At 30.4% G+C, this 26088-nt stretch overlaps 1 protein-coding gene across 1 annotated transcript in view; it reads left to right on the top strand.

The window, feature by feature from the left end:
• The window catches only part of LOC107445048 (MAM and LDL-receptor class A domain-containing protein 1), a 160013-nt gene that overhangs the window by 17156 nt on the left and 116769 nt on the right, over positions 1–26088 (top strand). The window contains exons 6-18 of the mRNA XM_087163642.1: positions 2022–2113; positions 5562–5652; positions 6712–6849; positions 8129–8271; positions 11881–11997; positions 12104–12224; positions 14374–14511; positions 14597–14883; positions 18096–18186; positions 20071–20202; positions 21563–21819; positions 23854–24082; positions 25211–25345. Of these exons, the coding sequence (XP_087019768.1) occupies positions 2022–2113; positions 5562–5652; positions 6712–6849; positions 8129–8271; positions 11881–11997; positions 12104–12224; positions 14374–14511; positions 14597–14883; positions 18096–18186; positions 20071–20202; positions 21563–21819; positions 23854–24082; positions 25211–25345 (1971 nt within the window). The remainder of the gene's footprint in view (positions 1–2021; positions 2114–5561; positions 5653–6711; positions 6850–8128; positions 8272–11880; positions 11998–12103; positions 12225–14373; positions 14512–14596; positions 14884–18095; positions 18187–20070; positions 20203–21562; positions 21820–23853; positions 24083–25210; positions 25346–26088) is intronic.

The raw sequence follows: 26088 nt of genomic DNA, 5'->3' as shown, positions 1-26088 counted from the left end.
CCCGCTTGTCTGTTGCTGCTTTACATGTGCTCGACATGCCTAACGTCTTTTCTAATGTACGCCGATCCACGCGCCGTCTCTGTGAATCTTGTATCGATGTTGGTGGCTGCTCTTTCGAGCACCTCTTGTAAACTGTTGATAAATTTTTATTTTATTTTGTCTATACTTGTCTTTTCAGTTTCCTCTGATTCGTACTGCTTTACAAGCTAGTGCTTTAATGTGCCATTACCGCACACACATTCCTATCCGAAATATGCTTATTTATGTCTCCTCTACCTACCTTTAAATTTTTGACACATATTTTAGGACCACCCTGTATATATATATAAAGCTTCTATTAATCTATTTATGTTATTTCTTTTCTATAAAACAATTCCTAATTTATTATTCCAATCGAAACACTTTCTCACACTTTTAAAAAGTCACATCCTGTTCTTATATCTATTTTCGGCTCAAGTATGCATTCATTAAAGGTAAGACATTCTTCCCTTTTCTTTTGTGGGAATCGCGCAACCTATTTAATAAACCATTGGTAATTTCTAAGATTTCCAACTTTTCCCTAAATAGAGACATTCTACGGATTAACTTTGCAAGATTGTCCCTAACTTAAAACTTATAATCGAGGAGCACAACTTTTCGTAACCACCACTTTTATAGCTGTTCTCTGTCTAATAATTAATAAATAAATTTTGTACCCTCCTTCCCTGCCTCAGACCATATATATATACTTTGGTATTCCGTACACTTATACATTTTTAAGGTTCAGTGCAGCTGCCCGGAATACATTTCTCGGTATCTCATACACTAATGCTTCCAAAATATTTATAAATTATTTTAACGGCAGGCACAGAACTTACCGTTCTTTGCCATGAAAGGTGATGGAAGTGTTGCTTATTTTGCGTTGTCTGGTGAGCACCTTGTGACCAGAGTCACGGGGCGAGCAACATTACCCACGCCACACTGTCCGTTCATAGGATCCATATTCACACATCGCGCACAACAGAGGAGAACGCACAGAAAGAAACATCCATGCTATAAGAGGGATTCGAACCAGCAGCCATTGGCTTTGGAGTCAGGCATGCTAACCATTCGGTCACCTGGCCGGCTGTTTTTAAAATATAATCAAATAAGGTATTGTTGTAGTGATTATCACCGAGTAGCATTAATAACCTTATAAGCCAGTTAAATTTGAAATTTAGGTTTCATAAAAATTAATTTATTGAATAAAGAAAATGGTATTTTTCCGTAAACATCCACTTAGTATACTTTATTCAAGAGAAGAATGCGTGATAATATACCAATTATGGAATATCTCATGATCCAAACTATCAACTTTTTTCACTGCCTAAAATATGACACACTAGCAACCTTTCTTTTACACTCACCTCCTTGGACGAGATAAATCATCAACCTTTTTCACACTCACCGCCTAAAATGTGACACACCATCAACCTTTTTCTACACTCACTAACTTGAACGAGATAAATCATCAACCTTTTTCACACTCACCGCCTGAAATGTGACACACCACCAAACCTTTTTTTCACGATAAACCAACAACCTTTTTTTTTACACTCACCACTTGAAATGGAACAATCTCTCATTACTGCACCAAATGGGAACGACTTAAACTGTACAACACAGTAAGTTGTGTTTAAAAATTAATGCAGCGTCTGCAGAGATTGCTTGTTATAATTTATTGTAACTTTGTATAAAAACCACTTTAGCATTCTTTTACAATAAATTCAATTATTTATAGTTCATATTTTTAATTTAGTAGAAAGAGAAGTGTTTTTAAATTACTAACCTTGGAATTTTTTAATCAAATAAATTTACCTCAAAGTATTCAATTTATAACTAATAGAACTTACTTATAGGAATATTTTTACGGATTCATAATAACTTTTGGGCATTCATACTTTTCATAATTCTTTTTTTTTTTAGTAAGTAATATAAAAACATATTGAAAATATTTTTGCTGTAGAATAATTTAGTGTTAACTTAATTTTATTTCTTGACAGGAAAATGGATAGTTACGAAAGCTAAGAACACAACAGAGCATGCAGAATGGTCATACGTAGAAGCAAAAGCAGAAATAACGCAGAAATTTCAGGTGAGAAATCTGATTTTATTTTTAAAATGCAGAATCTTTTATTTGTTCATAAGACTTTATTCTCCAAGAGTTTGTGGTGTGTAGAGTCTTCGTCTCACACGGATTGAACCGTAGTAGGATCCCTCGCCCTAAAGGTTAGGTGTTTTATTTTATTTTATAACAGTCGATGAACAGCCGACCCAATTTTCGGGTTTACGACTGCTAATATTCAGCTCCGTAGCCCTGTAATTTTGATTTCAATCCAGTAGACAAGAGAACTTCAGGATCAAGTATTGGGAGAAAGTTGCCTTCGTGGAGAACTTTTTGAGGGAACTAACCCGCATTTGCGTTACATGGAGAGGAAAACCACGAAAACCTCCCACGGTTAGCCTGACGGCAAAGGGACTTTAACCCATGATCCGTCTACCACTGAGGATATTTTATGTCAGCACTGTGGTCGGTGCAAGCCGGATGAGGATTCGAAACGACTTACCATAGTGGGATTCTGTGTCAAGAGAGTATTTGTCAGTATTGTCTTTTCACCATTAAGGTGACAAGGGACTTTCAAAGAAGCAAAAATTTGTCAAAAAATCGATATTTTACATTTTATATTTTTGAAATTTAGGCATTTAACTGAACATTTAAAAAAAAAATTTCTGGAATAAGAGCAAAATTGATGAAGTTATGGCCATTTCAGTTTTGACCACGCCCCTTTTTTTTACCTTTTTTTGTCTGCAGGTAACTGTTAAAATTAGTTTAGTTTAAAATTAATTTAAAATTAGTTGAATATTTTGTTAATTTTTTCAAAAAAATTTAAAGTATGTAATTATTAAACTAGTTCATTAGACAATATTTATAGGTATTTATACTAAAAACAAGAAATATTTGTTCAGATGTAAAATTTGCAATGAAAAAGTACTAAAAGTCATTTTTCTCAAAATGTCTTTTTTGAGAAATTTACAAATTTCAAACTGTTCCAGCGTAGTGAATTTTCATTCTATTGACCTGAGAATTTAATGCTATATATTTATGAATATTATTAACATTTTGTTGGAAAAGTTTTTTGAATTAAGTGAATAGTATTTTTTTTATGCATGATGTTTTATAGAGGTATCATGATTTTTTCCTAAAAATGTAGGTGTTTTACTGTTTATTTAATGTTATTTGTTTCTATAATAAAAAATAAAAAAAGTACTTCCAACAATTTTTTCAATATTACCTAATATGTATTATTTTAAAAGAATTTTGTCATTTTGACAAAATTTCAGACGCGAGGAGTAATATAAAAAAACATAAAAAATTGAAAAATTTAAATTTTTTAATTTCTTAAATTTTGAAATATTTTTTTGAAATTTTGTATAAAAGTTATTTTTAGCAATATAAATGTATCCTGAAAATTTCAAGCAAATCCCTTTATAATTTCAAAAAAAAAATTTGAAAGCCCTTTGTCGCCTTAAGGATGCATCCAAGTCCGTTGCCAAAGGCCCATTAGTGCAGCGTTCGTACGAATGTTAAGACAATCAATCGTGAAATTGTAAATATATTTTCATAATATTTCGTCAAGAATTTAGAGACCCATGCTTTCGTTATGTTATTAAAAAATATGTAATTATAAATTGCGGTCCGTGGTCGGTGCCAGGTGGTTTTCGGAAAAAGTCCTGAGGGTTTGGACCAGGCCTGTGCTAGCCTGCAGGCCTCCCTTTCTTACCAAGGCAAATGTGGTGATGATACTCGTACGTGACTTGGTGCTGTATTCTTGTTATTGCTTTAAAGCGTCTTCTTACATTTCGCGTAGGGGTACTAGGGGTCTGCTTCACAGTAAATTCGAGACATTATGTTATTAAAAGCTTTGAAACCTCTTTTGTCTTATTTCTCAAACGAAAACTTTATTAGCCTTAAAAACTATGGAAGAGAAAGTCGATATGTTTTGAGGGCACAAAACAGATGCCCATTATCAAGTCTGACCAACGCGGAATGAGGAAGACAAAACAGATATTAAAAAAATTAATTAAGTTGCCAAAGTAGAACAATAATTATGAAAAACAAAAAAAGAATCCATGGAAGCCAACGAGAGTGACTGTGACCGCTAATCAGGGAAGGTTACATTTCCCTGAGGTTTGAAGGTATGGTGAAAAACTGATATCATTAACAAGGTAACGAGCATCTGTGAGGCATTGTTTACGATTTAATTTTTAACTCTGCATTGAATGAGATCAACTTTGAAAGGATTGATTTGAAAGTTAAGAAGTCATAAAAGCTCTATGTACGAAAAGTAAATTTTTATACTTGTCTCTATTTACGCAACTCAAATTGCTATGAAAACGAGTGAGACATTCTTCCTTGTGTATGTTTTTTTTAATACTTTGAATCGAATAAAACTATACTCGTGTCACAAGAACAAATAGTTCAAAAATTGCAAGCATTTTTATGGGTAAAAAGCACTACTTTAGATAAGTACTTTCACACACTTTTTACTTTGCTATCTAAAAACGATCTGATCATGTAAGGTGTATTATTCAACGTAATTTTTTTTATACTGATTTGACTGAATGATGAATGACTTTTGACTGAATGAATTTGACTGAATGACTTTTGATGACTGAATGAGATAAAATTCGAGTAGATAGGATAAATGGTTTAGGTATAAAGGTTTCTTTTAATAGTATGCATGATTCAAAAATAGGTGTTTTATGCAGAAAAAAATCATTTCAACTTTGAAGTATTGTTTGGTTTCATTCGATTAAGTGAGAAAAATGCTTTAAAAACGATTTACTTGTCTGCATAGTTATATTAGATTCGTTAAATAAGTGAAATTATACAATTATACATTTTATGTCCATAACCTTTGTAACTTCACAAACATTTATCTTATCGATTCATGTTTTGTATAATTTAATTCAGTCTATAAATTAAAGCGGAAAATATACCTTTTCGGAAAGCCCTTTGTTAGCAATTTAAAAAGTTTACCAATGTGCATGTAATAAGAAGCACTTTATATACAAAAAACCCCGGACAACTTTCATTCGTTCTATAGACTCGTCAATAGTCTCATTTTATTTAGCGTAAAAATACTATGTGCCAGTTATTTAGTACAAGTATGATGTATGTGTTTGATATCAGATGCGTAAATAGGCACAAGTACAAAATTGTACTTTTTGTATGTAAAACCCTAAGTCTGTAGCTCTAATTAAATAAACTACAAGCCTGATCGTATCGGAATTGGTTTCATTCTATTCAGCGTAAAAATTACATTGGAAACAATGCCGTATGTGCCGTGTAGAAGAAATTCAATCCCTTCTCTCAAATCATCCTCCTTTCCCTCAAAAAAGGAGAAGCGTACAGAGTTGAGTAGAAAAGTTTTCATTTGTAAGGACATGATAAGGACATTATTTTTTACCAAGGAAAAGTTTAGTTTTATTGAACTACTGACAATTTAAGTTTTGTAAAATGTCTAATTTTTTCGTTACAGATTCAGTTTACTGCTGGATTACAAACGCCCGTAGAATCAATTGCTGCACTTGATGATGTAAAACTTATTGCTGGAAACTGTCCTGAGGCCGGTAAGTAATTTATTTAGATCATTGTTTTCCACCGGGTGGTTTGAGAACATTTAGGGACTTGAGAAAAACATTTTTGTCATGATGGAATTTTCAATGGCTTACGTCATTGATAAAATAAAAAACAAAGTTATTAAACTAATTTTAGCCTTTATTAGCTTAGTCATTTTTAAAAGGAAATTGTGGGCACTAATAAATGGAATAAAAACATTCCAATATGAATAAAATTTAATTTGTGTACTCAATTAGAAATTTTGGAACGAGTTGAAACATAATATCGCAGAAATTCATTACAACCTTAATATGGTTCCAAAATGCCATTCAAATATTACTTAAGCATTCTTTTGGCAGTTTTGGATCCCAACTTCCCCCTTGACAGCAATAAAGCAAATCAGAAAACTTCTTCCGTGATTACGTAAGAAAAACACAATAGAATCCACTTTGTATTTTGCTTCACTTTAATTTATAATGTAATAATCTAATACTATGATTGAGTTCAAATTTAAATGTAACTTTTCTTAAATCAATTTTTTAAAAATTTATTTTATGAAATTTTTATAAAATTCATTTTATGAAATCACTTCTGTTGGGTTTTTAAACTACAAGAAGAAGTTTTTTTTCCATGAATTTTTTTTTCTCTAGATTTAACTTTTATTTCAAATTTAAAATCTTCGAAGTATAATCTTTTCATAAATTGTTTGCCACATTTTTTGTTTACCTATTAAAATAAAATTTTAAAAATAAGGGAATTTCAGTGTTATTACGTAAGCATTATTCATATCTCTTCTCTCTCTTAAGCAAAACTGAGCAAATCACAAACCCCTTCCCCTGTGTGCTTACGTAATATTTAAACAACCAAGTTGAACCATGGTACTCCTTAAACCTGATTATACGCTACTACGGTTCAATCCCTGGACAGAAAAATATTTCAATTTATTAACTTACAAAGGTTGCGGGACATTTAAACGAAATTATAATTCAAGGTACCAATAGTATGGCTCAACTTTGAGCCAGTTTTTTTAGAGTGATTCAGTTTGTGATATATATTTTACTCTTTTTAAGGTTTTTGTGATTTTGAGCAGAGCAAGTGTTCTTGGGTCGATGGTGTAGGAGATTATAATTGGATCAGAAAAACACCATCTTCATGGAGTAACAATGAAATTGGACCCGACGAGGATAATACACTTAAGACTGATGATGGTAACGCATCTATTGATTTCTTTAAATTATGCCTTTTTTCATGTCCTTAAAACAGGGTAAGATGTGATTGATTACAGTTTACGATTATTCTGTAAAAAATACATGAAATAATCATGAATGCTAGCAATCAGGAAGATATCTAAATATAACTGTATACAGTAATCACAGATCATTCGTATTTGCGATGAAAACCTTTCTATTATTGTGAAATTGACAAATCTACAAAAGTTAAGACAAAGTATCTCGATGGATTTTTAAATCTTCTATTTAGACATCCTACAATGACTGAGAGCCAATATGACATCAGAACTGGACATCGATGAAAGGTTTTAGTGAAAACATGATTCATTTTAAAGAGAGATAGCTCTCTATTTGTAGCAGAATGTGGATCAAATGGTCTCTACAATGAAGTGTAACCTAATCTATGATTTGTTAATCTTTGCTCTTTTCAGTATAATAGGTTTTTTTTTGAATACAGTTTAGTGTCCTTAGTGTTTTAATCCAGCTTTGTTTTCTTAGTGTTAGCAAAGATGATGTATTATTATTTTAATAAATTAGAATTGAACGCATTCTGCTTACTACTTACAAATAATTTTTAAAGGGTATACAAATGGTCAGATAGACAAGTAATCATATTCTCAAATCGTGATAAAAGTTTTGAAAAAATTCAAATAATTTTTTTTTGAAGTGTTCTGCTTCAGTTCGATACCACTTGAAAAACTATTTTATTCGAACCTTAAATGTTAGAGGCCATGATATAATTGACTTATATTGCTGTTTTGCTATTAAGACCATCAAAAGTCTCAGATGAATTTTAAAAGTGAATTATTGCCGGAAGCTGTAACATTATTTTTAGTTTGGGTACACTATTTCGCTTTGTTATTGCCAACGATTCTAACGTACTAAGTAATTGTTCTAAGTTGTTGATCCTCCGAAAATTCAGAACCCCTGATTTTTAGAGATGATCTCTTTTTAATATTTGCAACTAAATTTAGCTTTTATACTTAATTGATTTGAGAACTCAAATAATAAATCAAATGGTTCACTAGATGTTAGTTTTTCAGTGAAAACCTCTAATTTTCGGAGAGGAACCTATTTCGACATTTGCAATTCAATATAACTTATCTAATGAACTGAGTTGAAAACCCCATCATTAAGTCAAATGGTTTATCAGATATTCGTTTTCTTTTTGAGTTCTTCAAAACTTTTGTCTAAAAGAAAAAGAGTCTTTTTCAAAATGTGTTCCTAAATTGAATTTATCCAATCCCCATTTTTGCAGGAAACTACATGGTATTCAACACGAAATACAAGAAAGCTGGTTCAACAGCAAGCTTAGAAAGTGAATATTTCCCACCCAGCAAAATCAGTTATTGCATTAGTTTTTACTACTATATGAAGGGATCTGGTTTAGGAACATTAAAGGTAAGTTTAAAAGCAAATATAAGATTAAAAGCTATTCAGGGTGGTGTATTTTTTCTCTTGCTTCCATTATATGTTCCTTTCAGACCCGTTTTACAAGCGTTTTTACAGTTAAACAAAAATAAACATTGTTGTCTACATGTTTCTCATAAATAAGTTATTTATTTAAATGGAATATATTGTATTACAAAGTTATTTGGTTTCATTAGCTGTTTTTTTTAAAAAATACTCATAGGCGTAGTTGGAAAACAGAATCGAACACCTTTGTCTATTTCCTTAAATAGGTATATTAATTTTCTTAATTACGTATATTAAGCAATGTCCGTTTTCTTAAATATACATTTTGAGCTATATTGATTTTCTTAAATACGCATTTTGTGCAATGTCCATTTTCTCAAATATACATTTTGAGCTATAATGATGTTGTGTCACAACAACCAGAAATAAGACGTGAGTTGTACCAAACAATTTATTTAAACATTCACACGAAAAATCACAAAATATTACCCCCAAAAATATCTCTTCTCAGAAAAGAACTCTCTTTTTCAACTACACAAAAAAGAACATCACTTCTCGTGTGTGTCTCTCAAGCAACAACATTTTAGCATTACCTCTCGAGGAATTGATGCTTTTAGCTCAGTTGCGAGAAATTGATGCTTTCAGCTCAGTTGTCACACTGTTACGTTACAGTCTAACTCCTCCCTTCCACAGAGTTTTCTTTGCAAAAGTAGGAAATGGCAAAAAAACATACATAAAATTTTGTCAAAACTGATCTATATAGGTTGACATAAAACTGTTTTGTTTATCGGTATATAGGAAAATAAAACAGTAAAGGAAAATAAACAGGAAAATTGGAGTCACGAATCTTTTCAGTGTGTAAGTCATCGCTTTTCGCCGTTTGATCAGAAATAACGATGTGTTCATTGGAATCGACTATACCGAGCTGTACATTATCTTTATTTTCTACTTCCCTCCTTTCATTCATTTTTTCTTGTTTTCGAGTCATTACAGCACTTATCACTGGGACTTCAAACGAATTTTCCAATAGAGCAGCCGTTTTGTTACCCAATAAATAATACCCTTGATCAAGAGAATCACCTAATACAGCTGCCTTAGTAACCACTTTTCCTAACTTACAGTTTAATTCAACTACGGCTAATGGAAAACAAAATGATTCTTCCTGTATTGGAGTTTTTATCCAAACAAATTCACCCGTGTACATTTCAGGTTTTACAAATCTCCTAGGAATTAAATCCAAGGTTGAGCCAGTGTCTCGTAGTATTGAAATGCCAACGCCATTTACCACGCCAATGCTCGTATATGGTGTCATTATATCAGGAAACCTTGGTTCCGAAACGTGAAGCGAAGCCACAGTTTCTGAATTCGTTTTCGCCTTGGGACATTGAGGGCGTAGATGATCATAAGAACCACATTCGTAGCATCTAAGCTGTCTTCTTCTTTCAAATTCTCTTTCGCGAACATTTTCTTTAACATTATTTTTCTGCCAAGTCAACTTTTCTTCAGTTCTGGTATCCCTTTGGTTCAGAGATCGCCAAGAATCATCTTGGTTACTTCGATTATAAGACACAGACTTTTCCTTGAAACTGTTTTTTAAACTTTCATAGTCGTCCAATTTTCCGGCTAATTTGGAATAAGAATTCAATTCCATCCAATCTTCAAGAAAATGATCTCTCATGTCGTTTGGTACATGACGTTTCATTTGCTCGGTAACCATCAAACTCTTAAGATCATCGAAAGTGGTAATTTTTACTTCAGAAACCCATTCGCTAAAATAGCAATTTAATTCTTGTGCAAAATTTCGCCAAGATTTTTCAGGTGATTTAAAATGTCGATAAAGATTTTGTTTGAGTTCCTCTGCATTAAGCTTATATTGTTTAAGAATCAATTCTTTTACAAAGTCGTAGTTATTGGCATCATTAGGAGACTCTCTCGCCAACATATTTGAAATGTCGGGTGGTACTACGCTCAATAGGTAAGGCACCCATTCATCTTTAGGAATTTGTGCAATTTCAGCTCGACGTTCAAAATTTATCAGATACAACGACATTTCATCTTTACCTTCATTAAATTTTGGAGTTATTTGTAAAATCTGTATTTTATGATTTGTTTCACCTGATACCGGTCTGTTTTGGTGCTGAATTTGAGAATTTGCTTCTAATTCGAGTTTACGCATTTCCAATTGATGTTGCCGTTCAAGTTCTTCTCTCCGTTCTTGTCTTTCAAGTTCTTCTCGCCGTTCTTGTCTTTCTCTTTCAAGTTCTTCTCGCCGTTCTTGTCTTTCAAGTTGTCTTTCAAGTTCTTCTCGCCGTTCTTGTTTTTCAAGTTCTTCTCGCCTAATTCTCTCCTCTGTTATACGAGTCAAACACATCTTTACATCCTCAACCTCATAATGTTTACTAGTTTGAATTATTTTTTTAATTTCACAAACATTTGCTTGAGGTGGAACAGATTCACCTAATTCGTCGGCCAATTCTATCAAATCCATTTTTTTCGCTTTATTAAGAAAAGCCATAATTTACAACTGATAAAAAACTACATATACAATCACTGACTACCTTAAATCAACTACTCTTACTATATCCCGCCGCTGCCACCAGTAAAATTCTGTTGTGTCACAACAACCAGAAATAAGACGTGAGTTGTACCAAACAATTTATTTAAACATTCACACGAGAAATCACAAAATATTACCCCAAAAAATATCTCTTCTCAGAAAAGAACTCTCTTTTTCAACTACACAAAAAAGAACATCACTTCTCGTGTGTGTCTCTCAAGCAACAACATTTTAGCATTACCTCTCGAGGAATTGATGCTTTTAGCTCAGTTGCGAGAAATTGATGCTTTCAGCTCAGTTGTCACACTGTTACGTTACAATGATTTTTCTTAATTACGCATATTGAGCAATGTCCGTTTTCTTGAATATACATTTTGATATACGCTATAATGATTTTCTTAAATACGCATTTTGTGCAATGTCCATTTTCTTAAATATGCATTTTGAGCTATAATGATTTTCTTAATTACGCATACTGAGCAATGTCCGTTTTCTTAAATATGCATTTTGAGCTATAATGATTATCTTAAATACGCATTTCGTGCAATGTCCATTTTCTTAAATATGCATTTAGAGCTATAATGATTTTCTTAATTACGCATACTGAGCAATGTCCGTTTACTTAACCAAGCAGTATGAGCAATGTTAAAAATAAAGACCTTACTGATTAACCATTAATAGGTAGTGATAGTCGTGAATATTTTTTAATGTTTTAAGACCCTGCTTCAAATTTGTTTAAATGAGTATTTTTGGAGAAAGTGCATTTTTGTGACGAAATTATATTTAATTTTAATACATGTTATAACAGTCTAACTTGAGATATGATATTTACAAGATCAAAATCTGACCAATAGTTGAAAAGTTATTAAGGATGATTCGTTTTTTTTAAAACTTTCGCTCTGAAATGTGCGCTCCGGTAAGTATTTTTCTGAATTTAAATATAAGTTAATATATTATATAGTCAAAAATATTTTAATTTTTTTAAAAATATCATAGAAAAATAACTGATACTAAAATGTGTTTTAAATTTAATTCAGGTTAATGTGAAGCAAGAAAATTTTACCGAAGCTTCAGTGTGGACTTTAAAAGATGAACAAGGTGACATGTGGAAACAAGGCAAAACTATACTGAAACCTAGTTTGATGTACACAAGGGTGAGTTTAAATTAGATTTAATGCATTTAATTAGAATTGTTAGAAAAAGCGTCCATTGCTTTCAATTCTAAAACATTGAGTTACGGTATGTAATTTTATCTTTCAGGTTGTATTTCAAGGCATAACAGGAAAAGGAACGAATGCTTATATGGCACTGGATGACATTCGTATTCGATCAGGAGAAACGTGCAATTTGACACCACCTACAGCAGATCCACGATATGAAGGTAAAATCATTCATATTTATACTAATTTATCATTATTGAAGGTAAAATCATTCATATTTATACTAATTTATCATTATTAAAGGTAAAATCATTCGTAGAAGGTAAAATCATTTATGAACCAGCGGTTTCCAATTTTTTTTAACATCTGTGGATTCCCAAATGATTATTTAATTTTATTTCACATCCATTGTTGAACAGTTGACCCTAATTTTGAGTTTATGACTACCACTGTTCAACACCATTGTCATGAAATTTTGAACCCAATCCAGAAGACAAGCGAACTCTTGGATCAAGTATAGGGCGAAATGTTTGCCTTTGTGGAGGACTCCTTGATAGAACTAACCTGTCTTTGCATTACATGGAGAAGAAAACCAAGAAAACCTCCTATGGTTAGCCTGAAGGCAAGGGGACTCTAACCCATGATACGTCTAACAGGACATAATATTTCCTGTCAGATATGGGATCGATGCGAACCCGGTGTGGAATTCGTATCGACCAGGTATCGCTGAGATTCGTACCCGGGCCACCTAATTGGGAGGCGAGCACTCTATCCTCTGAGTTACCACGATGATTTAATAATGATAAGAAATAATGATTGAACTTTTTACAAGGAAACCCCGTCTCTATAAATAATAAAGTAGATAAAAACTATGTAAAATAAAGTATATAAAAACGATTGTGAACGTATTAGCCAATATAAGACTACTTCATTTTGAAAATATTTAAAAAGAGTAATGAAATTCTTTTATGATAGTTTAATTAGCAATAATCAATAATGTTTTATATTCGACAGTTGATTTTAAACCCCTGGAAGTTTATCCAATTTAGTTTTAAATTTGTTGCTGGATAAGTGAAAACAAAAAAAACGCTATAAAACGATGAAATAAATAAGTCACGTAATAGTTTTCGTTGAAATGAAAACTAAAAGCACTGTTACAAAAGTTGAAAATGAATATCAGGGAAACACATTTTTTTGTTCATGAATTTGATCATTTTACTGTGATTTTAGCAGTGCGATGAGAAATATTAATACAATTTAAACAAGAAAATTTGCTGTTTCTTTTTTATTGGTATTTTACTTTAAATAAATTCAAAAAGACAACAAAATCCCATCCATCAGAAAAAAAAGAAAAAAAAACCCATCTCACGGAATTTTCTGCTGAACCCTAGGATTCCGCAGAACACCATTTGGACACCGCTGTATCAAACATCTCATACAAGTTTATATTGGACATAGCATTAGATTGATGCTACTTAGCTAATGTTACGAATATTGTAATTTAAATGAACAGAGTTATTCGATGTGTTTGAATACTAAAACTAAGTAAATTTGTACATTGTAATAATCGTGCATTTCTAGAGTTCGGTTCATTGTTTAACCCATTTTTGCCTAGCGTCCATTTAAAAGGACGGTTCCTATTCTCAAAAACAACAAACAATGTGGTAAAATATGTGTTCTGCTATCAGGATTCATTTTGCGAAAACCTGTTGGATCTTTTTACTATAATAATAATAAAAATATTTATATTTGTATTCGAAGTGAAAGCACGAAGCGTTTTTAAAGTTAAAAGTATAAATAACAGACAGTATATTCACTGGATATAAATGAATATACACTAGAATTTATATCATATTAGTGTTTTTCATATATTGACCACTTTTTACGACTAGGCAATAATAGGTTAACAGTAAAAAAATTCAGTTAAGCTATGTGCAATTTCTTTAGCGTGAATTTCGAAGTATGCCGCAATTTTAAGCGCGCATTTCAAGCTTAATTTCCTAAAATTTTTTTATTTATTAAATATATCTTTAGAGTTACGTCTGCTTTTTTTTCAAACAAACATTTAAAGATATGTCCATTTTCTAAAACTTTTATTTTAAGCTATGTCCATTTTTTAAACATATTTTTTGAGCTACATTCAACTTTTTCAAATACACATTTTAAGCTATGTCCATTTTCTTAAATGGTACATTTTGAGTGATGTCCAATGTAATAAAAAAAAATCAGTGACGTGGTTGTGTTTTAACTTTTGTCAAAGAAAACTAGCTTGCTTTAATTCACACATTCCAATTAAGATCATTTTCCGTGAATGAGACAAATGTAATTTCGAGGTGATTATTTAAATTTAATTGAATCTTTCAATTTTAGCCATAGAAAAACTGAGCTGCACTTTTGATAATCTGAACCTATGCTCATGGAAACAAGACACTGAAACTCTCAGCTGGAAGTTCGGCAATGGATCTCAATTCGATAGTACTGGTCCTAAAGAACCTCTCAATGGAAAAGGTAAGAAAGAAAAACTGTTTTATAATATCTACTAAAACTCGTCTTCTAAATTATTTTGATGTGATAAGATTTATTTCATTTCCAGGGCATTATCTTTTTGTAAGTTCTTACGAAGGCAGCCAATCAAACAATGAAAAGGTGGCAAGAATCTCATCTCCAAGTGTTAGTTCTTTCTATCCTGAATCAGCATGTTTTTCATTCTATTACCACATGTTTGGTGCTCATGTTGGACAGTTGCGCGTGGTTTTAGTGCTGATGAAAGATGACTCTACACCGATTGCAAGACAGGTCATTTGGCGAAGGAGTGGCACTCAACCAGATCAATGGATACAGTTTAGAGATTCTTTAAATGTTACTGCTGGTGAATATAGGGTAAGCATTTTATTTAATTAGAAATGAATGGCTAAAGAGGAGCCAATGTTTGGCTTCATACACACAATGTTTGGCTTCATACACAAACATTGTTGACAAAGACATTGAACAGGACCATTTATTGGCTACACTGAAAACGAACATTTAATATGATACCGTAAACCGGGGCGAGTCTACCCATTTTTTTCAGTTTGTCAACTTTCAAGTGGTCAAACTTTTGTAAATATTAAAGAAAAAAGGCTTTTAATAGGTGTTTCGGAATCGCTATTTATCCCTCTTTAAAGCTGGGAAATCGATTTTAGAAAATATTAACAGTTACGCTGTTACTGTATATTTTTATAGAACTGCTGACAAATCTCTCGTATGGGGCGAGTCTACCCATTCTACTAAAATGAATGTTAACATTGTAAATAATCAAATTTTACTATTAAATTGTTATTTTAGTTACCATATGGGATATGTATGAAGTAAAATTACACATATATTCCTAATATATTCCATTTTTTTATTCATAAAATAACACAAATTGAGTATTTGATCGATTATCACATTTTGATCACAGTTTTGTTTTTATAATCATTCACATTATAAAATAACATTTTTTTCTGATTATTGTTGATAAAAATAAATTAAAATTAATATAAATTTACAATTAAATAATTAATAAATAATAATAATTAAAGATTATTAACAAAATCGAAATTCAAACATTGGGAATCATGAAAAATCCTTTCCCCATTCCTTTGGGAGGTGTGATTTTTCTTACAATGTTTTCTTGTTGAAATATAATATTAAATAAAAAAAGTTAATTTTGTAATATAAAAATTGAAAAAATAGGTAAAATAAACATATTTTATATTTACATTTATATTTAACCTATAAATTTTCTTATTAATGATAAATTTATCAATGCAGAATTAAAATAATATACTCAAATTCATTTAAAATTACTTAATTTTAATATAAACAAAGTTCTAAATTATATTATTATGCTTTATTAAAATAATATACTCAAATTCATTTAAAATTACTTAATTTTAATATAAACAAAGTTCTAAATTATATTATTATGCTTTATTAAAACTAAATACGAATGGGTAGACTCGCCCCGCGAATTCTGGCTTTTTGTTCACAACAGCAAAACTTACATTCTTTTTGTTTTTTTTTCATATAAAATTAATGTAATCTTAGTCTTAGATAAGTTTATCACTAAACCAAAGTGAAAATAGTAATAATAATAATATACTTTCGGAGCACCAACTAAAAGTTTGCTGATTTTCAATACAAATCTCTCAAAAGACGTTTGAACAGGTCGGTTAAAAAGACGACAAATAAATAAAAACGGATCAAACTACTACAGCTCCATCTTCCTTAGAGTCTGAACTAAGTCCTCCGTCGGTAAAAAAAAAAATTTATTTGCAATTTAAAATAGTGAAAATTAAATAAAACTAAAATGGGTAGACTCGCCCCTGGATGGGTAGACTCGCCCCGGTTTACGGTACTTTGTTAGCTACACCGATGAAAACATTGAACACGAACTTTTATTGGTGACATTGTAACACTCAGTGAAAACATTGAACAAGATCCTTTATTCGTTACACTTACTTAACGCATTGAATATGATCCTTTATAAGTTACACTGACAAAATAAATTAAGGAATTGAATATATACTTAACATTCATTTGACTGCTCATTTTGACTGCTTTTAATTTCAATTAGAAAAACAATGATGTATATAATGACACAAATTCTTAGAATTTTGTGACTTTTTGTACAACATAAATTTTTTTTATTGTTAATATTTACTAATAACTTGTTATATAACTGTAAATATTATAAAAAATTTTAAAAATTAATTTTAAACAAATTTATTTACGCATTCACATTTTGACTGCTTTTCGGCAATCTAGGTATAGACTAATTTTCCGTCTTTCTAGTGTTAAAAAAGTATTGAGCAAAGATCTTTTGCTTGCTACAAAATGATAAATAGAGTTGAAATTTGAACTCTTTATTGGCTGCTCGAATAAAAGGTATTTAATAAGACCGTTTGTTACCAATACAAATAAAAACATTGAACAAGGTCATTTACTGGTAGTACGTACAAAAGACATGGAATATCTTCCTTTAATGGTTACGCTTACAAAAGATATTAAACTGGACCCCTTATTGGTTACTTTGAAAAAGAATACAAAAGAAATGATCTTACATTTAAAATGGTACTGAACATGATTTTTCATATACAAAATAATAAATGGTGAATGCGACCCATTAATGACTGAACTGATAAAAGGCATGTAACAAAATACTTTGTTATCTAAACTGTTAAAAACATTGAACTGGATCGTTTGTTAGTAACACTTACTAAAGGCATTGATCAGGATTCTTTATTAGTTACACTTACAAGCATTGAACAGGTTTTTTTTATTGGCTATGACAAGGAGCACTAAAGAACTGAACTAACATTTTTACAAATTATTGAACAAAATCATTTTTTTAGCTACAGAATAGTACATAGTATTGAACAAGACCCTTTATTGATTATATTGATAACAAGTATTTAATCGGACCCTTTATTTGCTACACTGATGAAAACATTGACCAGGGTCATTTTGGTTACAGTTACGAAAGATATTGAACAGGACCATTTATTGACTACTCTAACAAAGAACACTAAGGAACTGAACTTAACAGTTAAAGTATTGAACAAGATCTTTTAATTGTTTGATAAATAATGATGAATAGGACCTTTTATTGATCACACGTATAAAAGGCATTTAATAGGAACCTTTATTAATTACAAAGATAAATAGCATTTAATAAGACACTTTGTTAGCCATATTGATAAAAATATTGAATAGGATTGTTTATAGGTACACTTATAAAAGGCAGAATTCCTTATTAATTACACATACATAAGGTACTGAACAGGACCCTTTATTACCATGTCTGGTAAAGAGTTGTAAGTCATTCTAAAAAAATGTAAGTTCTAAGTTATACTTAATTTTGTTAGGAGTTATAAAAAAGTTTCTTTCTGTATTGTGATAAAATTTTTTTATTTTATCAGTATTAGCGTTAATATCATTCATTTAATAAATCACTAATTATTAGGAGTAATTAATCCATACTGTGACTAGGACAGAGTAATTAAAAAAATAATATGACAAAAATGCTAAATGAAAAAGGCTAAATTTGATTTATGAAACCGTTTTAGATTGAAATCGAGGCAGAGGGAGGTTCTGGATTTGCTGGAGACATTGCTATAGACAACATACTACTAGACATAGGTGCATGTCCTAACATAGGTAAGATGCAAGACTTATTCTGTTAAAATCTTATGTTTTTTTTCTATGCATAACTTTGATTTGATTTATAATATGCAGATCATAAGGGCCACGCAGTTTTCGGTGTTCAATTTAATGAAGAATTATAAGATTTAGGAACTTGAAATTACTAGAGTGCGCAGAAAAGTGTACAGAAGTTGCGATGAAATAAAAAAAAAGTTACGATAATTTGTTTGAGAATTATTAACTGTTAAACTTTTTGGGAAAAATACCTTACGGATCACTTTACAGGCTATAGGAATGCAACCAAAGGAGTTGGAATTCGGCATGCATAAAAGGCCACATTTGTTTATGAACTTAAAATTTTTTTTCTTTTAGAAATCAAAAGTTATTGCAATTTCAAGCGCTTTTATTTTTGAGAATTTCGTTCTCAATTTTTTTGTTTTTGCGATACATTTTTTTCTGTAGCTCAAAATATATAAGACTTAGAGACTTGAAATTAAGAAGTATAGGGAGTTCGACAGAAATCAGATAAAAAAATCAAATTCGCCAATTAGTTCGAGATTTAGAGTCTGTTACGACACTGGAGCCAGTGTGTCTCCTGATGGAGTGCTGTTTTTGCTAATTTAAATACCTTTAAAATTTCGTTTCGCTTATTTTTGGTTTCTAATGTATTTTTTTTAAATTGCTTACTTAAGACAAATTTGGTTTTAGCTGCTTTTAGCTCTTTTCAATTTTGACTCATAATTTAAAAGTTTTATCCTAATCGTAAAGTTTTTATCTTAAAATTTGTTTAAATCAATTTCATACTTTGATTGTTTAAAAGAAATTCATTGACTTATAAAATATGTAGATGAAATTAAAATTCGACGTGTTTCAAGCGCTCAAAAATAGGCAGCCAATTTCAAGACTTGACGAATGGTTTGCTTTTTGTGTAAGGCTCATTGAGTTGAAGGTATGGTGCACTGTTTGCTGTGTTAATCTTTTTCAGTACATACTGCAAAAATATTTTTACCAAAAAAAATAATATAAGTAACTGAATAACTATATTTTATTGTTGAAATATCTTAAACGTAATTGTCACTGATTTGTGACTGTTAAAAATTTATATGTGAAAAGTGGTACGATTTAGGCCTCTAGTTAAATAAAATAGTAAAAAATACTAAATAATTATTGAAAATTATTTTTTGCTTGAAGTTGTCTTTGGATAAACGAAGTTTATAGTTATATAAATTTTATAGTTATCCAACATTATAAATTTTCTCAATTCACTTGAAAAGTTCTCGGAATATGGCAAAATAAGCAAAAAATAAAATTAACAATAAGGAGTGTGAATTTCCGCTGACCAAATGATTGGGAATATATTTCCCAGATTGTGCCTCCGATATTTTGATTCTCAAAAATCTGAATCTGTTGAAAAGAGGATATATTTATTAAGAGAAAATGTGTTTTGATGTTTGGTCTCGTAACTTAAAATATTGTCTACAAAAATTAATTAGCATATTTGAGGTTAACCCCTTGGACTATTATTATCGAGTCCTAGAATGTGAATCCTGTCATTAGATTAAGTTATTCATGGTGGTTCGTTTTATTTCGCAGTGGAACTTTTAAATCATGTGAAATAAAAATTACTTTTCATTGTTCTTTTATTGAAAATAATTTTTGCATGAAATGTAAAGTTTGAAATATGAATCAAAAGACTCGAATTATTTACGAGTTTTGAGACGTTGATTGTAGATAATTATAATGATATATGTCTGGCAGACACAATAAAATTGTTTTAACTAAATTATTATGCCTTTTCATTGTAATTACTTTTCCTGAATTTAACCTATTGGCATTAGCCAACAATGTATATTATATGCTTTATTTGCAATAAACTAAAAAAAGAGAATCTTTTGATAGATCTGTGTGATTTTGAAAGCAGTTTATGTGGATGGAAAGTAGAGGGGAATAAAGGTGACTCTTATTATTGGGAGAGAGGTGTGAAAATGACCAATGGACCACCTAATGACCACACAACCATGACAGAAGCAGGTACGTTTCTTAAATTCAACTTTTTCACCCAATTTAAGTAAGAAATAAATGTTGAAGGAGTTTCCAATTGAATTGCAGAGTTTAAGCAGCGTCCAGAAATGGAAACTAATTTTAGGAGTTATTTTCCTTTTTGTAAATTCCTAACAATTTTTAATTCAAACAAATTCAATGAATTTCTGCAATTTTGTAAATTTAGTCAACTTTTAGTTAACATTTTATTTATGATAATGATTTGTAACACGTCGTAATACTACATCACATAAATTTTTCCTTTAAATTCTAGTGCATTTTTTAAGTTTAAATCTCGAAAACTTTTGGAATTAAATTTTTTTTATTTGCATTGTAACTATTATTTTTTACTTTGCAATCGTAATTATTAATATTGAAATATTTATTCAACTAAAAATTTAACTTGTTTAGTTTTTATTCAAACTCATATTATAAATTTGAAAAAAAGTGTTAATTGAATAATTCTAAAAAGTTAAAACTGAATAGTTCTAAAAAACTTAGAATTTTGCAATTATAAGTTTTTTTAAGAGTTATTCAGTTTCCTAAATTTTTGCTTTTCAAATTGCCTTATCTGTTACCAGACACAGTAATAGAATTGGGATTATTTAATTTCTCTTAAAAAATTTAAATTTTCATACTATTATTAATAATAAAGGTTTATATGAAGTACTTTCATCTAGAACATGCAAAAATAATGGAAAGTATGATAACAGTCAGGACAATTTTCATCGGACTTGGCCAAAAAAATCCCTCTTTTTAAAATGTCATATCAATTACCAGATACAGAATAGTCATATCTGTTACCATAAGAGAAATTTCAGGCTAGTAACAGACATGACATTATTTATAAATTTTTCTTTTAGAAAATTTAATTTTCATATTGATATAGGCTTAAATGAAGAACTTTTATCTAGAATATGCAAAAATAAAGGGAGATCTGTATAACAGACAGCACAATTTTCATCTGTTTTGGAAAGATAAATCGGAAGTCGTTATGGAGAAATCTTCAGAGGAAGGCATTGGCTGCCTGGTCAACTATGATGATGATGATGATGATATATATATATATATATATATATATATATATATATATATATATATATATATATATATATATATATATATATATATATATATATATATATATATATATATATATATATATATATATATATATATATATATATATATATATATATATATATATATATATATATATATATATATATATTATATATTTACCTATTCCAAATTATACAGAATTTTTAAAATGCTTGAAGTGCCAAGGATCAAAAAATAAGAATAGTGATTCATTATCTTTTCGCTGAGTCCTTTACGTATTCACTTTTAGGGTATTATTTGCAAGCTGTGGCTGAAGATGAATCAAAAGTAGAAGATAAAACAAGTCTTGTAAGTCCTACCTACAATAGTCGATGGGGTCCGCACTGTTTAACATTCTGGTACTGGAGACCTGGATACGCAGTTGGAAAGTTAAGCGTACTCACAAGAATAAATAGAGTTGACAATCTGCAATGGCAAGCGACGTCGGATGTAGGAAAAAATTGGCACTTTGGACAAGTGACAATTAATGAGAAGAAACAACTGCAGGTAAAATTTTTGAATTCCCTAAAATATTTATATCTAATGCAAGGTTGCTAACTTTCTAAGCTTTCTGAGAAAATTTTTTCTACTGGTACCTAAATTTATATTTAAATGTTTGAGTCTTTGTTTTGTATAACTGATTTAAAGTTATTTTCCACACCATTGCTTGCAAATGATTCAAAGTAGTATATGAAAAGCTACTTTGTTTCATCTCTCACGTGGCAGTGCTTTTTAAAATTAGGAAAAATTGGCCAAATTTTTCTGTGAATAAACTTATCGATCTCTGAATAGACATGCCTTTTTTTTAACAGATTCGAATTTACGACCCTCAAAATAAAGGGGGTAGCCACAATCTGGGAAATAGGGTACCTATAGTTTGGTCAGGAGAGCTGTCAAAATTTTTGATCCCTTAATGTTAATTTTTGTTTACTTTTCCACGCAAAAAATAGATGTCAGTAAATATGTATTATTCTATTTCATAATAGTCGAAAAATGCTGAATTGTAAGTATACAATTTTTTACATAATTTTAAAGTACTTAATTTTAAATGGAAAAATGCAAAATTTAAATAAAATCGGTTGAATAGTTCCTGAAAAATCGAATTTCAACAATATGATTTTTTTAAAAACCATTTTGATCAGTTTCAATTCGGTAAATAGTCTGCGACTGTACAGAGATTCTTAAATTATGTTATGTAACGTTAGAAAAATGTTCTAGAATAAAACTATATTAAAAATATATCTCGTTAAGTCTTTCAGAAACAATTACCACAACATCAAACATATGCTCTTTTGAACTTTTAGGTTGGAGTCTTAATTAATTACTTTTTCAATAATTTAAATTTTAACGAAAGCAATGTACTAAGCAAGTAATGAAGAAGAAAACAAAAGACTGTAAGATAGCTCACACTTATTAAAGAAAAAGGGCTACGTGTAAAAAACAACACATTTCATTGGGTGAACTATATTCTAACCATTGAGTCATTCCCTGGTCGCGAAATTACTGATTTTGGTAATCAGAAATGTTCATTTAGATCATAAAATGAAAACCTTCGGGCTATTTCCTTTTTTTTTTGGACCATTTTCTTTCCCTTTTTCCTCTTTTTTTAAAATCTTAATTTTATGCCAATGATATTATGATGACCCACGCCTTGAAGTAGGAAATTGAGTGGCATATCCACGATATTCTGCCGTTTTCATGCAAAATATTCTTTAATATTGTAGACAAAAGAGAGTGTGTGCTTTTTATCCGATAAGCTATTCTATACATAACCTGATAAATTATATACTTTATGAATTATTAAAAAAGTTAAAATTTTTAACTGAAAATCAGAGTTTTTATATAAAATAAGTCACTATTTGTAAGAATCTTGGGGAAAATTAGATTTCAGATGATTACACTGGAATTTTTTTTCTTCTTTTTTTTTTGCATGAGATTTTTGAACGGATCTTACATATTTTCAAGTTTGCAATCCAAGTCCAATCTACAATTTTTATGCAATGGAATAATCTATTGATTCGAGTTTTGAAATTCCACACTAGGAATTTTTAAAATTCACTCAAGTGACTACCTAGTTTCCCCACTTCCATGATACGTCGGAAGTAGAAGGAGGAAGGAATAACGTTATGGTCATATGTGTTTTTCGTAATTTTTATTTTTCAAAGGAGCATGCAATTGTATCTAAACCAATACATTACTTATAAACTTGTACATTCCGAGGGAAAAAAAACTAAATTAAAAATACCATTTTGAAAAAAAAAACTTATAGCTATCGGAGCAAAAACTAATTTCAGATATGAAATCCCTACATCCGAATTAGATGAAATCAAGTAATTGTATAAATGCAACAAAAAGTAGCTCTCTAGTATTATCAAGTTTATAAATCTGAAACGAATTACAGCAATTGTACAATTTAACAAAAAAGTAGTTCTCAAGTATTATCAAGTTTATAAATCTGAAACGAATTACAGCAATTGTACAATTGAACAAGAAAGTAGTTCTCTAGTATTATCAAGCTTATAAATCTGAAATGAATTACAGCTCGTTATTCAAGCCGAGAAGGGAACAAGCAATGCTTATCAGATGGCCATTGATGATATCTTAATTAAGAACAGTGTGTGCGGGGAGCCAGCTAATTGCAATTTCAACAAAGACTACTGCAGTTACTCACAGAATGCTACTTCAGACTTTGCCTGGTTGCTTGGAACCGGAAGAGTGGTCAATAGCCAGCTGATAGAAAATCCTCCTTCAGACAACAGCTTCGAAAATGGTATGCAAATTTGAACTTGTATTATTTTCAGTATACAAGGTGTTTCGTAAGCAATGTCAGTAATATGCATTTTTAGTCCTCAAATGTATGTATTTTAGTATACATAACACATTTAGAGTATAAAAGCATGTAGAACAAAATTAAAATTAAGGATAAAAATGAATAAATTTAAAAGAAGTTTTATCAAAATCGGTTGAATCACTAATGAGGAAGGGGGTACAAAAACATCAAAGCCAGTGTGGTTTGTTGGAGATGCTGTTAATAATCGTTTTCGAAACTTTCTCTGACAGATAAAATGTTTCTTTAAGTTCTGCTTTCTTCACTAGTAATTCCTTCGGATTTCTATTGCGATTTAATTTTTTCACGTAATTTACGACTCTTAGAAAATAAATATTTTAATTCTTATTTAAGAAAATGATTATTAAATCTATATAATTCCAAAACACTTGGTATAGAGTGAAAAACAGAGAATTTCCATAAAATAACTCTTTGTAGAATTTCGTATTTTATTTTCTCATTTATTTTTTTGTGAAAGTTAGATTGTGTCAATATTTCTTTCCGCTTCAAAATTGTATATGTTTCTAAACAATTGCACACAATTTCAATCGTAATTCCTAATTAACTTCCTTAATAGTTAAGCCTCGTCACCATAGTCACCACCACTGCGCTAGACGAATGGCGAAGGGAGGTCTTTCGATAGATAGACTATATAAGTCAAACATAAATATTCAAAGTGAATCAGTTAAGAGGCTCCGCCCCATTCGAGTAGTGTATTTCTGACCTCGATTAGGTTTTTATTTATTTTTACAATATGTTCAATTTTTAAATCTAAAAGGCCATGTTTACTTGATTTTATTAGGGTAACATTTATTTTAATTTTTCAATTTGCAAATGACAATACTAAATCTATGGTTAAAAAAGTACATAATCTATATTCTATTATTGTATATTATATTTGTAATGCTGCAATTTGTGAAATATACTTTTAAATTTTGATTATATTTTCAAGCTAAAGAAAAATATGTAATAAGCTTGGAGCAATTTAATGGTATACCACAAACAATGTGAAAATTTTTTTTTTCTTAGAAACTTTGAAATATATAAAAAAGAAATAATTTTTATTAATAGGTATGTATGCATATGCTGATATGACTTCCCCAAGCTTGCAACCTGGACAGGTGGCTGTTTTGTCTAGTGAAATTTTACTGGGATCAGCTTATAAAGTTACATGTGTCACATTCTATTACTACATTGGCGGAGAAGGTATTTACAACAATCATTATTAATAATTATAATAAAATTTTGGTATTTTATTTAAATAATATTGCTCATATGTATTTATTACTTGATAACTGACACGATAACTGACACTGACCACCCTCCATCTATAACAATGGGCTCGCCCAGGTTTTCATGGTTTCTCGCCCAGGAACAATGTTTTCATGGGGCACATTAGGACCCATAATCCTCATGGAACAATCCCTGACGTCTGTAAGCTACTTGAACATAGTTGCAGACCAGGTTCACCCATTCATGGCAGCAATTTTTCCTGCGGGGGATAGTGTTTACCAACAGGATAATGCACCATGTCATAAGGGTCTAATCGTCGAGGAACATTCCAGTGACTTTCAAGTCATGTCTTGGCCCCAAAATTCACCTGACCTTAATCCAAAAGAGCATTTGTGGTCCTACTTGGAAAACCAAATTCGTGCTGCCACGCTTCTCCCTCGCAATGTGAGGGAATTGCAGGACCAGTTGGTGAGCGCTTGGTACCAGATACCTCAGACTACCTATCAGCACCTCGTGCCACGGCGGGTGCTAGCAGGTTTGAGGGCTAAAAGTGGTCCTACACTTATTAGCAGGGTGATCATAATGTAATGGCTCTTCGGTATATATATATATATATATATATATATATATATATATATATATATATATATATATATATAATTAAAACTGAAAGAAGAAAAGGGCTGGGAGCGGTGACCATCTGTGTACTATTGGAA

Source organism: Parasteatoda tepidariorum, chromosome 5 (assembly GCF_982258835.1).
Source record: "Parasteatoda tepidariorum strain Cologne lab strain chromosome 5, Ptep-v5.0, whole genome shotgun sequence".
Classification (NCBI taxonomy): domain Eukaryota; kingdom Metazoa; phylum Arthropoda; class Arachnida; order Araneae; family Theridiidae; genus Parasteatoda; species Parasteatoda tepidariorum.
The sequence above is the reverse complement of the archived record's forward strand: the minus strand, read 5'-3'. Positions and strand labels throughout refer to the sequence as shown.